Source organism: Gouania willdenowi, chromosome 1 (genome assembly GCF_900634775.1).
Source record: "Gouania willdenowi chromosome 1, fGouWil2.1, whole genome shotgun sequence".
In the NCBI taxonomy this organism is placed as follows: domain Eukaryota; kingdom Metazoa; phylum Chordata; class Actinopteri; order Blenniiformes; family Gobiesocidae; genus Gouania; species Gouania willdenowi.
Genome location: NC_041044.1, coordinates 13665572 through 13679614, shown reverse-complemented (window position 1 = coordinate 13679614; position 14043 = coordinate 13665572). Strand labels below are relative to the sequence as shown.

At 38.3% G+C, this 14043-nt stretch overlaps 1 protein-coding gene across 1 annotated transcript in view; it reads right to left on the bottom strand.

The window, feature by feature from the left end:
• The window catches only part of LOC114462061 (collagen alpha-1(XI) chain-like), a 69843-nt gene that overhangs the window by 2661 nt on the left and 53139 nt on the right, over positions 1-14043 (bottom strand). Inside the window, 13 exon segments of the mRNA XM_028444667.1 lie at positions 1146-1214; positions 2214-2326; positions 2594-2912; positions 6799-6852; positions 6949-6984; positions 7092-7145; positions 7775-7882; positions 7954-8007; positions 9751-9804; positions 9892-9999; positions 10072-10125; positions 10322-10375; positions 10448-10501. Of these exon segments, the coding sequence (XP_028300468.1) occupies positions 1146-1214; positions 2214-2326; positions 2594-2912; positions 6799-6852; positions 6949-6984; positions 7092-7145; positions 7775-7882; positions 7954-8007; positions 9751-9804; positions 9892-9999; positions 10072-10125; positions 10322-10375; positions 10448-10501 (1131 nt within the window).

Genomic DNA, 14043 nt, shown 5'->3' with positions numbered 1-14043 from the left:
TACGTACCGTATTACTACTATCACATTAAACTACATTAAACGTCCTGTTTGTTTGTCCGAACAAGATGAATAGACATGTACGTAACTGAATTTTCAACAGGCCTCATTACACTTAGCTGTGGTTTATTCTTTAGAGTTACATCTCCTGATCATCATATTGATAAATAGACTGAAATAGTGCTTTTCACAACATGAATATTAACAATACTGCACTGCAAGGCTGAGATTAAATTCCCAAATCAATAAATCTTTGAATGTCTTTAAATGTCAGCGGTTCTCCTTACTCTGCACACCTGAATGTGATAAATGTACCATTCTGCTGCACTGTGGAAGGCCTGATAAGTATCAAACTTTTACTTTGAGGTGTGTTGGAGCAGCGAGACGTGGAAAACATGCTGACTCATATTGTTGATTAGGATCCAGTCACAAAGTCATTGTTGTTTGTTTTCCAGGTTATTACTGTGCTGCAAAATGAGCAGAATCGACCTGTCTCGATTTATTTCCAGCATACTTTGCCTTTGTTCTAAATACATCGGTTTGAATGTCATTAGTTCATGAAGAAAATCTTTGTATTGCTTTGTTTCACTGACACTGATACAGTATGTAGTAGTTCTTACTGTGGTATTTTGCATTCTCCACCAAGTGTGTACTTTAAACTCTTTTTTGAAAAATATGGCTATTTCTGGGAAAAAAGCCAAGTTAACATTGATTTCCTTCTAATCAGCTTGTAAGCCTTTTACCCTAAAGATAAATTCATCCATGTTTTACCTTAACACAAACTTTGTTGTTCATTCTGACAGTAAAGCAGGCAGAAAATGTGCACCAGAACATTAGCTGAGCAAAGTGGATCAGAACAGTATAGAGGCAGTGAAGCAGCTCCGGCGTGCTGCCAAACTCCAGCTTTAGAGGCTCTGATGGTTTTGTAACAACGCTGGAAATTGAGTGGCATTGAAGGAGACACTCAGCTGCTGCTGATTGCTGAAAATGCGGTGATGGATAGTAATTAAAATCCAAGAGGGCCTTTTTAAAGCTGACAAATGCTTGGAGCTCAGCCAAATGAGTCCCACACATTAAAATGTCACTTACTGACAAAACATACACAGATATCTACAATATGCTCCTATCCTTATGTTTTTACACTTTACCTGTTTTCCTTTCCTGAATTTACTGTACCATGTCCCAGGCTTTTCACCCTTCCAGCCTGCTAACTTCACCTGTTAAAAAGGAAAAAAAAATCTATTAAATAAAGCAAATTATTTAATCACCAAACAAATCCTCAAACTGTGTGTGTGTGTGAAAATGGTAACATTTTTAGTGTTTTAGTTTTATACAATAAGGCTGACAGTCCTGATTCCCTGGGGTTTGTACCCAATATTAGGGCGTGGATTGACACGCCTAAACTTTTAGTGAATCCGCCCCTCAAAGATATATACATATGAAATGTGTGGTTAATACTTAATTGAGTCAAATACTGCTGCAGGTGATAAAGTTTTACTATTAAATCACCATCTTTAAATCTTTATTTTCACTGAAACATTGTGACCAATGTTTTTAAGTGTTGCAGATTTGGTGTATGAGTTGTGATGTTATATATATACGTATATAATAATTTTTTTTTTTAAACACGGTAGATTTTTGTAAAATATGACATATTTATTACATTTTACAGAGATGTTATGTCATATTATTGGTTAAAAGTTGTTTGTTAGTAGCTAGTTTAATAGGAAGATGGTTATTTTCTATGAAATGTAATGAAAATGAAACAATTGCATAAATCAGGAGAAATAAAGTGTTGCATGTTGAAACTTAAACATTTCCTACTTTTTTAGGTCACTGCTAACCTTGCTTATTATCTTATCCTCTAATTAAAGTGAAACTGTGAACACTTAGTATTTAAGAAGTGCTTTTCAAATCAGTAGCCCTTTGGACTATACAGTACCTATGAAGTAGCTCACAGTTTCAGAAAGTATGGTGACCCCTGCTCTAAACCACAACCCTGACCATAACCCAAGCTAACACCACTAGATCCCTCCACCTAACCCAAAAATGCCAACATCGCTCCAAAGGTGTCATGATTTAGCAAAAGGTGTCATATTTTAACGAAACTTAAGTACAGCCTTCATGACACCTATTCATGCTAATGACAGATAATGACAACGTAATGTCAGCCTTGTGTATAAAACTTCAAGTAAAGTGTTACCATGAAAACTAACCGACTGAAACTTCTTGTCAGGATGGAGACACGTCTCTCCCTGAGCCGTAAAGTTACAAAACACCTTGAACGAGTCTCTATGGCAACCCTGGTTGGGATCTATCCAGTATTCACCTGGAGAGACATGAAGAAAAACACAATGCAGATGGTTAAAAAAGATACATTGAAGTCTGATATGAGAGGTTTTCCCCGCAAACCTGACAAACAGGAACAAGCGGGTCTGAAAATGGATGAATGGATCAAAGGTTAATCAACACAGATGCACAAGTGATCAGATGTAGAGTGAAACTAACAGGGAGAGAGAGCGGACGGCAGGTGGGGAGAGAGAAGCTGGCACAAGGCTGCACTAAACAGATGGCCACACACAAACTGATAAAGTACCATTGGGAAGGTCAGGGTGAAGCATCCAAAGCTCTTTGCATGTGCGGGCGGGGCTGTGGTACGTCCCTTGGGGGTTCCTCAACCCTTCCACCTCCACTTTCATAGAGGAGAGAGAGGCAAATACTTCCTCCATTCCTTGGCCCTGCTTCTGCATTATCACGCTGTCCTGCAGCGCCTGGTCGCCCTGCAGCCACTCATCCTCTCTCCTATTAAACACTTCCTCCTCATCCTCATTTTCTAGTGCAGCACCGTCCACTGTGTGAGTTCTCCTTCTTCTTCCTCGCTCTGGTAGAGGTGACATCCCAACAGCCGGTGGTCCCTGAAGAGAATAAAAAAGATAAGAGGAAAGTTAGTCAAAACCAAGGTTATTATGTTGAACTAAAATTAACAAAAGACAGAAACAACAAAAACATTTTTGTTAACTGATATAGAAATGAAAACGAGTGTTTACCTGAAGCAGTATTGTGTGTTTACAAAACTAACCTAACCTCTTTGCACTGGTTCCCAGTTATCCTCAGAATAGACTTTAAAGTTCTGCTGCTGGTGTATAAATGGTTGGTATAATTGTAATCGTGTAATTTTTGTTAGATGTTAGTCAGGTATGAACCCAGCAGGTCTCTCAGATCTATGGACACAGGTCAGATAGTAGAGCCCAGAATTCACAGCAAACATGGTGATGATGCTTTTAGTTGTTATGCTGCAAAGAAGTGGAACAAAATCCACAAAAAGGATAAAAAATCCCTTGGAGTGTGGTTTGTATCGCCCTATATCCCTTCTAAATGTGGACATCAAGATTTTAGCCAAGATACTGGCACATCGGTTAGAATTTATTCTTCTTTCTATTATTTCTGACGACCAAACAGGGTTAATTAAAAATCGCCACTCTTTTTTCAATATACGAAGGCTATTTAATATTAACTATGACCCCACTCCATTAAACATCCCAGAGATAGTTTTATCCTTGAATGCTGGAAAAGCTTGTCACAGGGTGGAGTGGGATTATTTGTTCTATACTCTTAAACAATTTGGCTTTGGCTCCAAATTTATCTCATGGATAAAAGTGTTGTACTCCTCTCCAACAGCTGCTGTACGTACGAACAATAATCTGTCTGCCTATTTTCCACTGTTATGTAGCACCAAACAGGGATGTCCACTATCGTCCCTATTATTTGCTGTAGCAGTTGAACCACTAGCTGTTGCACTACGTGGTAGAGCTAATATGAAGCGGATATGGCGAAATGGTTCGGAACATAGGATATCCCTTTACGCTGATGATATACTTTTATTCTTGTCTGAACCCTTGACTGGTTTATCGATCATACTGAACACATTGGGAGAATTTGGCAAAATATCAGGGTTCAAAGTTAATTTACAAAAAAGTGAAATCATGCCACTTAATACTACTGCCAAATTGATTAATTTTGACCTTTTTTCCATGAAAGCTAATACATGCAAATTTAAATATTTAGGAATCTGGATCACACATGATTTTAAAGACATTCTGAAAGCTAATTTCCCCCATTATTGTGTCATTTAAAGCAAGACTGGGAACGGTGGGGTCTGCTGCCTTTATCATTAGGAGGTAGAATCAATGTAATTAAAATGAATGTGCTGCCTAAATTTTTGTACGTTTTTCAGAGCATTCCTCTGTTCCTGTCAAGATCTTTTTTCACATCAATTGATAAACTAATATCGGAGTTCATTTGGAATAAGAAAACACCTAGAATACATAAAAATATGTTAGAATGCCATTGTCAAAATGGTGGATTTTCCCTCCCGAACTTTCAATACTACTACTGGGCTGCCAACATATGAAATATACTCTACTGGAAAGGATCCCAAAACTCTGATTCAACCCCTAAATGGCTTCAATTGGAACATTTGTCCTGTCATTCTACCTCTTTAGATGCATTGCTTAATACAAATCTTCCTTTACTTAAACGTATATCTGAATATTCTTCAAATCCAATAATTAAACACTCTTTTAAGATATGGACGCAATTTTGAAGAGTTTTTTCATAAAAGATATTTCAATCCACGCCCCATAACAAAAACCATCTCTTCAAACCATCAATCATGGACAAAGCATTCAATGTCTGGGTTAAAGGAGGAGCCACTACAATTGGAAATATGTTTAACAAAACTTGCATCTTTTTGATCAAATGACATCAAAATTCAATATTCCAAGGTCACATTTCTTCAGATATCTTCAGATTCGTAATTTTGTATCAACATTTATCTTCTCTTTTCCATCTACTCCGACCAGCTCTCTCCTAGACTCGATTTTGAAACTGAACCCATCTTCGAAAGGGTCGATTGGACTTGTTTATTCTTCAATTAACACTCACGACTTGAAACCTTTGATCAGGTTGAAAAACTGTTCGGAAGAACTGGGGTTAGGACTTTCTGAGAGAATCTGGGAAATAAGCTGTGGGAAATATGCACTCTTCTTCCATTTGTTTAAGACAGTCCAATTCAAGGTAGTGCATCGCCTCCACTGGTCCAAAATCTAAATCTAAATCTAAAATGTTTCCTGGTATTGATCCCTTGTGTGACCATTGTAGGCAAGCACCAGGCACTCTTACACACGTTTTGGTCCTTCCCAAAACTGGATGGGTTTTGGAAACTGATATTCTCAACATTTACAGATGTCCTAAAAACGTCATTAAAACCCACACCCATAGCGGCAATATTTGGGGTCATACCACCTGACTTGCATCTCAGTCGTCGGGCCAAAACTATGGTTTATTTTGGTTCTCTTTTGGCACGCCGACTGATATTGTTTAAATGGAAGGACAAACATCCTCCGAGTTTTCAATCATGGCTAAATGATATTGTTCATTTCTTGAAATATGAGAAAATATGATACACCATGAGGGGCAGTGCCCAGAAATTTTATACTATCTGGCAACCTTTTCTCACTTACATAGAGAAAATGGAAGCAAAGGATACTGTAAATTAGAGCTGATGATCACACCACTTTTTGGGTAAATTATTTTGTTGTTCACTCATTTTTTTAATTTTTTTTTTTATTTGTTTTTAGTGTATGTATGCATATATGTGGGCATGTGTGTATTGTGTACATATGCATATATCTATTTTGTATATTTTATATACTTTTTATAATTTACCCTTTCTCAACATGTTTGAACTTCCGTTATTGTTTATAAAACATGAGAATCGCTCAGCTGGAGCTATGGGTTGGGGGAGGGGGATGTTTCACTGTTCTTAATTGAAACATCATTGATGTTAATGTTTTTGTTTATATGTATGTATAATTGAAAAAGTAACAATAAAAAAACCTTGACAAAAAAAAAGAAGTGGAACAAACTGCCAGCAGAACTGAAGTCAGCATCACATGTGAACATTTTAAATAAAAGTTAAAGGCACTCTTTTTCTCTACTGCGTATAACTGATGGACATTTTTTACTCGTATCATTATTGATTTAATGTTTTTGCTGCTGATTTTAAATGTTTTACTATTGATTTTAATGTTCTTATTGATTTTTAAACTGTTTAATGTTTCCTGTTGCACCTTTTAGTCATGTAAAGCACATTGAATTGCCTTGTGTATGAAATGTGCTATACAAATAAATGTGCTTTGCCTTTCCCGAAATGATAGCAATACGATCCTTAGTTTACATCTTTGTAAATGTATTTTATTTCTGAAATTGTTAGGTTGATCTATTTGTATCATCCCTGCTGGTGGATGGCAGCTGTACGGAACCTCATGGGCTGTGACATCACTTGTTGACATTCTGCCTGCGCCAGCTTGTGTAATGGCTACAACAAAAGCTGATAAAAAGTGGCAGAGTCGTATTTGGGATTCCTTTGAATATGACTGCATCAGCAATCAGTGTGTTGGATTGGAAGCAGGTGATTTTTACCCTGCACACAACACTAACCTCAGAAGCAGTATTGCAGACATGTTGTACTTATCTTGTGAACTGTTGTATTTGATTTACAAAAACAAACACTAAAACTAATAAAAACAAGGTAATCTGTTTTTATAACACAAACTAACTTATTTAACCAATTTAAAAGCTAAAAGTCAAAACAAAATAATCACTAAAACTTGTGGAAAAATCAAAAACTATTATAACCTTGGTCAAAGCAGCTTTGAGATAAAACTTAGATAGTAAAACAGTTAAGGACAGTTTCAAGTTAGGTTTAAGGTTAAGCTTAAAATGTTCAGGTTCACGTACTGGTGGCCCTGGAGGTCCTGCAGGCCCAGTGTCTCCTCTTGCACCAATTGGACCCTAAACACACAAACACAATGTGAAAGCAACAGCAACATTTTTAAATCCTAACTTCACAGAAATAATTTCTGCCAAAACTTTAAACATCACAGTTACCTGGTTTCCCTTTGAGCCTTTCCCACCAATTGCACCCTATGAGATACACATATATAAGCAAATAAGGATACAGAGAAGTTCTGCATATAACTTTGGCTTAACTTTGGTTGTGATTTACTATCAAAAGAATCTGATATACTCACAGCAAACCCTGTTGGACCAGGGGGACCAGGCTGACCAGCTGGGCCAACTGGACCCTGAAATTACACAAAAACAAACTGACGAGAAGACAAAACAGGTCTTAACTGAAGATAGAAGTAGGAATATTTTTGCAACCCTGAAAGAAGGAGCAAGCCGGTCTGAAAATGAATGGATGGCTTTTATCTGGGGAACCTCTCAATTACAAAAGCTATATTTCATTTAAAGCCAAATGTATTATAGTTATATTTGAGACATCAATCACCAGTACATGACATGTGATTAAAACTTAATTTGTATAAACTAACTTCTTTTATTACTCTCATCTTCACAATGAGACCAATTTGATTGATTATTTGTAATGTCATAAATCAGTTGTTTGCAGTTATTTATAAAAAAATTACTTTACCTCTAGTAAAAAGAAAAGACAGATTTTGTATTTATATATATATATATATATAGATATATATATTTATATATTGTTTTTATTTATTGTTTTTTTACATGCTTATAAAAGACAGTAGTTCTTAGCTAACTATTAATTAATGTGCTACAACCAATTTAAACCAGAGAGATGTTTTTTGGTTACAGGTTTATTCCTGGTATATAGTGACCTGAACCCTGAGCAAACGAGGCTCATTGTTGCAGGTCTACCAACAACTAAGTCAGAAGTGTGAGTTTTTAGTACCTCGTCTCCCTTTGGACCTGATAGTCCCTGGTTTCCTGGTAGTCCCCTGTCACCTTTCTCTCCGCTGTCTCCTGGAGCTCCTATTAGTCCTATCAGACCCCCATGACCCTGCACCAATACCTTGGATGAGTTCAAAGTCACAGGAGAATATCATTGCGCCATTACACTAACCCACTCACCTTGTCTCCTTTCTTGCCAGGGTCTCCTTTCAGTCCTAGTAAACCTGGTGGACCCTGAAAAGACCACCATTTTTGAAAGTGTTGCTATGACTAAATGCCAACATAGACAAACATGAATTCAAAGTCATTGGCAGTTAGCTTTCTTGTCAGGCAGCACCTTTATTCAGAACTAAACAAAATATGTCCATCTGTCGTAACATTGGCTCTCTACTGGCTAATAAAAATGAAATTAACAATCGCCTGCTGCATGTGATTTAAGACATCCGTCACATTAATACTAAGTGCAAAACAGATGAAGACGTTTAATTAGTGATTTGTGGATAGATCCAAAGTGTGGGAACACAGCATGGACGTGAACTGACAACCTGCACATTATGAAATCTTGGAGATGTTAATGGAAGATGTTAATAACTTTCTATTATATTGAGTATAAGGCTCTGATGTTGGCGTTTACGTTGACGAAAATAAAAGTAATAGTAGCGACCGTCTATTGTTTCCCGAAACACCCGCCTTTTGACACAGGGGGCCCTCTTCCATACATTCGAGCGAGCAGAAAGTTACCGAGAGCTAGCGCCCGAGAGCACGCAGAAAGTGGCGGGGAAGGAGTAGGGACCATTAGCGCGTACTTGCTAACGGGTTTGATGCTTTTTTAAACTAATGTGACGCCATATTTCCTGTGCCACATAGCTCACACACAAGCAGCCACAGCAATACCAGCTGCCACTCAGAGCAGATACGTCCAGACTGCAAATGAATTGTTCATGTTCTCTCCACCTTGAATATGCTTCTCTTAGGTTTACAGGTGATGTATTCCATCTGTTATCACTCTTCCTCTGACTCAGTATAGGGCGCAGACTGTGCACGGTCCACTGTGAGTCCCCGTGGAGCTCCGTTGCTTCCCGAAGATGTTTGTGCCTTTAGACTGTTGCTTCACCACGTCAGTCTTCCTTTTTGTGCTTGCTTTGCCGTGTAACTGCTGTGCTTTATGCTGTGATGAAGAATTCGGCTGGAACAACTGTCATTGCACTATTACTATTGATAGTACATAAACGCGGATTGACTTCAGTCAAGCAGCCAATAGTAACACCCCAAAACAGCTCATGGAGCACACTATTTATAGAGATTTCTAAACCTCAGATACAGAGCCAAGAAAAGGTCCAGAAGTCCAGTTTTGTCTCAGAACACTGAATAACAATATGCTCAAAAGTGATTATGGATTTTTGATCAAATGACACCAAAAAAAACATACTGCAGCTTTAAGTATATCTGAAAGGTATAGCGTGCTGATTGAGAAAGAGGTCGAGAATGATGTCATCGCTCACTGCAGTCCATGAAGGTACTGTGCACACCATAAACTGCTTTGTGAAGTACCTCCAACTAAGAACTGGGAACAATTAAAGTTTTTAAACAGATTGTGAAGCCTGATAATTTCAGGTTGCAACATGAATAAATCTAAATGCATGGGGAAGTGAAACAAAATAATTGAACCCGTCTGTGAAAAAGAAAAAAATAAATAAATCAGCTGAAATCAAGAAAAGATGAACTGATATGAAAAAGAAGAAAAAAAGTACAAAATGTTGACTTAAACAGGAACAATTCCCTCTGCTATAAAAAAACACTAAATATTTTGTTAAAACTGCTCAAAGTATCATGCTATTTTTTTTGCTTCTTTTAATTAGGAACGATATACACCCATTGATTTCCCCCCAGTCTAAACCACACGTCAGATAGCTGCAAGTATGTTTGAAGTAATATAATTAGGTAAAGAACTTAAACCAATGCAGTTTTCCCTCTTACCATAGGACCTGGGGGTCCAGTCTGGCCTAGTGGTCCATTGAGGCCCTGCTCCCCCTGTTCAAATAACACAAACACAAATCACTCCACCACTGCTCTTTAGTCTCCTTTTGTCTTTTATCGCATACTGTTGCAAAAACTTACTGCAGGTCCGGGAATCCCTCTCAGCCCCTGTGGACCAGGCTTGCCAGGATGCCCTTGGCCACCTACAGGCCCTCTTTTCCCAACAGGACCTTCTAAACCAGGAGCACCCTAGAGACAACATAAGTGGTCCTTCAGTGACGATGGACAATAAAGTTATCATTTGAATGTTCACACTCTCACCTTTGTCCCTTTCAAGCCTGCTTTTCCTTCTTTTCCTGCTTTACCCAAGTGGCCCTAAGGAATAAGATCTTACACTTTTTAAGATGAATCTGAAAACCAAGTGCACTGTAGCAAACACACACACACAAGTCGCAACCTGACCCTAAAAAATATATTGTTTCAAGATTTCAACAGTTCTTAGAGTAAAGGGTGATTAAAATAAGTAGCTGAGAAAAGCATTCAGCCACACAGACAGACAGAGAACACACACCCTTCGACCTGGTGGCCCAGATGGTCCAGGCTCTCCTGGTGCTCCAGGTGGTCCCTAAGAAGCAAACATATACAGGTTAAAGGGCCAGTACTCAGTTATTTCTTTTCCGAAAAGAAAAAAGCTCACAGATTTTCCAGGATCTCCAGTGTCTCCTTTAGCTCCAGGAAGGCCATCCAAACCCTGAAGGAATAAAAATATTCAACGCCACTTTTAATCTGACAAATTATCAAGTGGAAAAATAAGACAAAAACTGGTCGTTCTGTCTGTGGAATGATGTTATCTCTCATGGAACTCACAAAGATCCTTATTTCACTTCAATAATATGTGTAAAATCTTGGTGATTTCCTCATTATCTGAAAGGGGACATATCATGCTTTTAAGTCCTTCCTTTTTTACATATAAATCAAACAGTTGTGGTCTATATAAAGCGGAACTGCAGTGCTTGGGTCTGAATTCCTCATTATTATAGCTCCACAGGCCCCTTTTCTGATGTGCTTCTGAGAGCAACTCGTTTTGGTGCGGTCTCTTTAAATGCAAATGAGACACTTCATACCCCGCCCCCTCTCCAGGTTGCAGAGGTGACACTAGGTTCAACTCCACCCTGTTCGGTTATTTTTGTAGGTTGATAAAAGAGATGCGACGCAGAAACTTTCTATTCACACGTTATTTACAATATGTCAACAACGGAAGACTTGTCCATCCAGCTTTACATGTTCGAGCCAGAGTCGGACCTGGCATTGCGAGATGAAAATGAAGATGATGAACCTGCAGAACCCTAACAAGTGAGCTAACACAAGCAACAAGCTAACGCTAGCAACAAGCTAACGCTAGCGCCAAGCTAACGTCACGAAATGCATTTTAATACAGTCATTTCGGACACAAAAACAGCAAAATGAAATGACTAATGAAAACTTTAGACTTAAATTAAATCACGTAGGCCATATCATCAAGGATCTAAAACGAGCACACAGCGCTAACATATGAAGACGGTGCAACTGCTAATGCTAACAAAACAATGACAGGGACGTCTTATCATCACACTTTTTAGCGTTATTTACAGCTTACCAAAGTGCTCTGTTCGTCGTCTCCAAAGATAGAAGGAATTGAACCCTCAATCAGACAAAGTCTTTCTGCAAATCCTTCTTTATACTGGTGGAGGTTGCTGAAGCAGTCATCCTTGAAGTGCTTCGTGCACACAAAAATGACCTTACCCACAGATGTGGGTACATTTCCATAAAAAATAAAACTCAACCAGGCACTTTGAAAAGGTTCTGATGCTGGGAGACGGTGTAATGAAGCGTGTGGGTTACTACATCCAACAACCCAACATTTTGACTAATCCTCTCGTCACTTTGGCATCCTTGAGCTTGGACTACAAAATAAAAGCGAGAAATAAAAATGGTGGATTGCTCGAAGTGTTGGACCTGGAGTTGATGTACAGTTCCGCTGCAAATACTGTGACATTATTGTTCAAAAAACGTAATTGAGAATCGAAAAATCAAAACAGATTGAAAAATATGACCAAAACAGAATATAAAGATCAACGGAGCACCTGAAGAGACTAAATTGAAAATTTCTGTACTTCTAAACACTCTAAATATACAACAAAATGCATTTAAGGGCTAAAAAATTGGATTTAGCATGATATGTCCCCTTTAATATTGTGTTTTCCTCAGCAAATAAAACACTTTTTAACACATTTAAATTGTGTCTTCATAAATTCTCTGTTTCTTCTGTTCAGAGGTGGGAGTAAGTCACCAAATGCAAGTCTCGAGGAAAGTCAAAGTCAAGTCAAGTCATTCCATTGTAAGGGTCAAATCAAGGCAAGGCAAATTTATTTGTATCGCACATTTCATACACAAGGCAACTTAATGTGCTTTACATGATAAAACATTCAACAGCTTAAAATCAATAGGAACATTTAAAATCATCAGTAAAATCAATTAAAATCATCAACAAACACATTACATTAACAACATGACCAAAAATCTCCCTTTCAATCATACGCAGTAGAAAAAAAAAGTGCCTTTAACTTTGAGTTAAAAATGTTCACATTAGATGCTGACTTCAGCTCTGCTGGCAATTTGTTCCACTTCTTTGCAGCATAACAACTAAAAGCAGCATCACCATGTTTACTGTGAGCTCTGGGCTCCACTATCTGACCTGTGTCCATAGTCCAAGTCAGTCGCTGAGCACCTTCATCCCAGTTACGCACTGTGGGTGGAGAGGCCCTGAAATGTGGGCGTTCCCATTCAAATCTGGCTTTACGCGCATTCTCCGGTGTGCATAAGTCCTTTTCCTCTTACGTGCTTCTAACCCTGGAATAAGTGCAGCGCCCCGATATGGTAAAACATTATATATTGCACTAGAAATGTGGACACAGTTACATTTTAAGGCACACAGACTCGTGGAGCTGCTCTGTGCACACTCAAATTGTGCCACAGCTGCTGCTGCTCGATTAAACAGACAAACTTCTGTGCATGTTGCCACAGTGATCTTCAACTATTTTCATACTATGTCCAACGTAAAGCCACAGTTTGATCCACTACAGAATAAATAATAAGTGAAACAAGCTGTCATAGGCGGAGGTTGGTGAAATACAGTATGTGTGAATACCAGAACTGGATGGTTGGATACCGCTCATATCAGCTCCATAAAGCATTAAACAATTTATGTCTAAAACTGCGTATTATGAAGGAAGCCAATAGTTCTGTTTCACTGCAAATCTCTGTCTCCTTCTAAAGCAAGACAATCTGCGGGGATTATTTCCTCCCTGCAGCGTGTCACGCTTTAGAGCAGGTACCGTATTGGTGACAGATGATGATGATGATGATGACGATGATGATGCACGCTGATCGTTTCTGAATGCAGGAATGTAAGGATTTAATAAAATCAGGCTTTCCAAACCTGGCGTTAAAATAAGCAGAAAAAGAGATTTTAACTGTGGCTCGGATATAAATGTGTCAGATCCTCACACTGCATTTATCTGATCAAATCAACCTGTGACATTGTTTGTCAGAAGGCGTTTCAAATTAAAAGGGCGCTTAATAATTCTCACGGATTTCAACAACATTTACAAGTGTTGGGAAAACCCAAACAAATAACATCATCACATCCTTTCCATCAGAAGAAGACTACGAGCTATTGGCCTCCTTACACGCAGTGGGCGTGTCATCAGCCTAGACGGGAGAATACGAGCAGGAGAGAAGTGCCCTTAATCCAGACGGGAGAATCGACCCCTATGTGATAAAGTTATGCCAAGTCGCAAGCAGCCTTGTGTGCACCTTCTACCTGAGGCACTCAGTTTTGATTTACCTCAAAAATATGTAACAGTATGAACTACTTCTGGGGGCAGTGCAGTGCTCAGAAAAAAAATAGAAAATAAATAAAAACTTTTCCCATCTTGTGCTAGCCCTACATGTGGTTATTTTTGCTGTGATGTTTTGGCCTTCTCCCTTATCAAAGTGTAAACTAAACTAAAACTTTCACAGTTTCAATTTAATGTAATTAGGATCAACAAGCTTAAAAAGAACTTAGCACATATCTAAGCATTTCTTATATTGTAACGTGTTCAGACATAAATAAATAAAAAAACCACAATTGTTGAAAGTCACTCTTAATCTGTTCAGGGTTTTGGCACAAGGTAATCTATTCCAGCTTGTTTAGGTTACAGTGCTCCAACAGTAATGGATGCTAATGGTAGCTAATACAAGTTTGTCGAG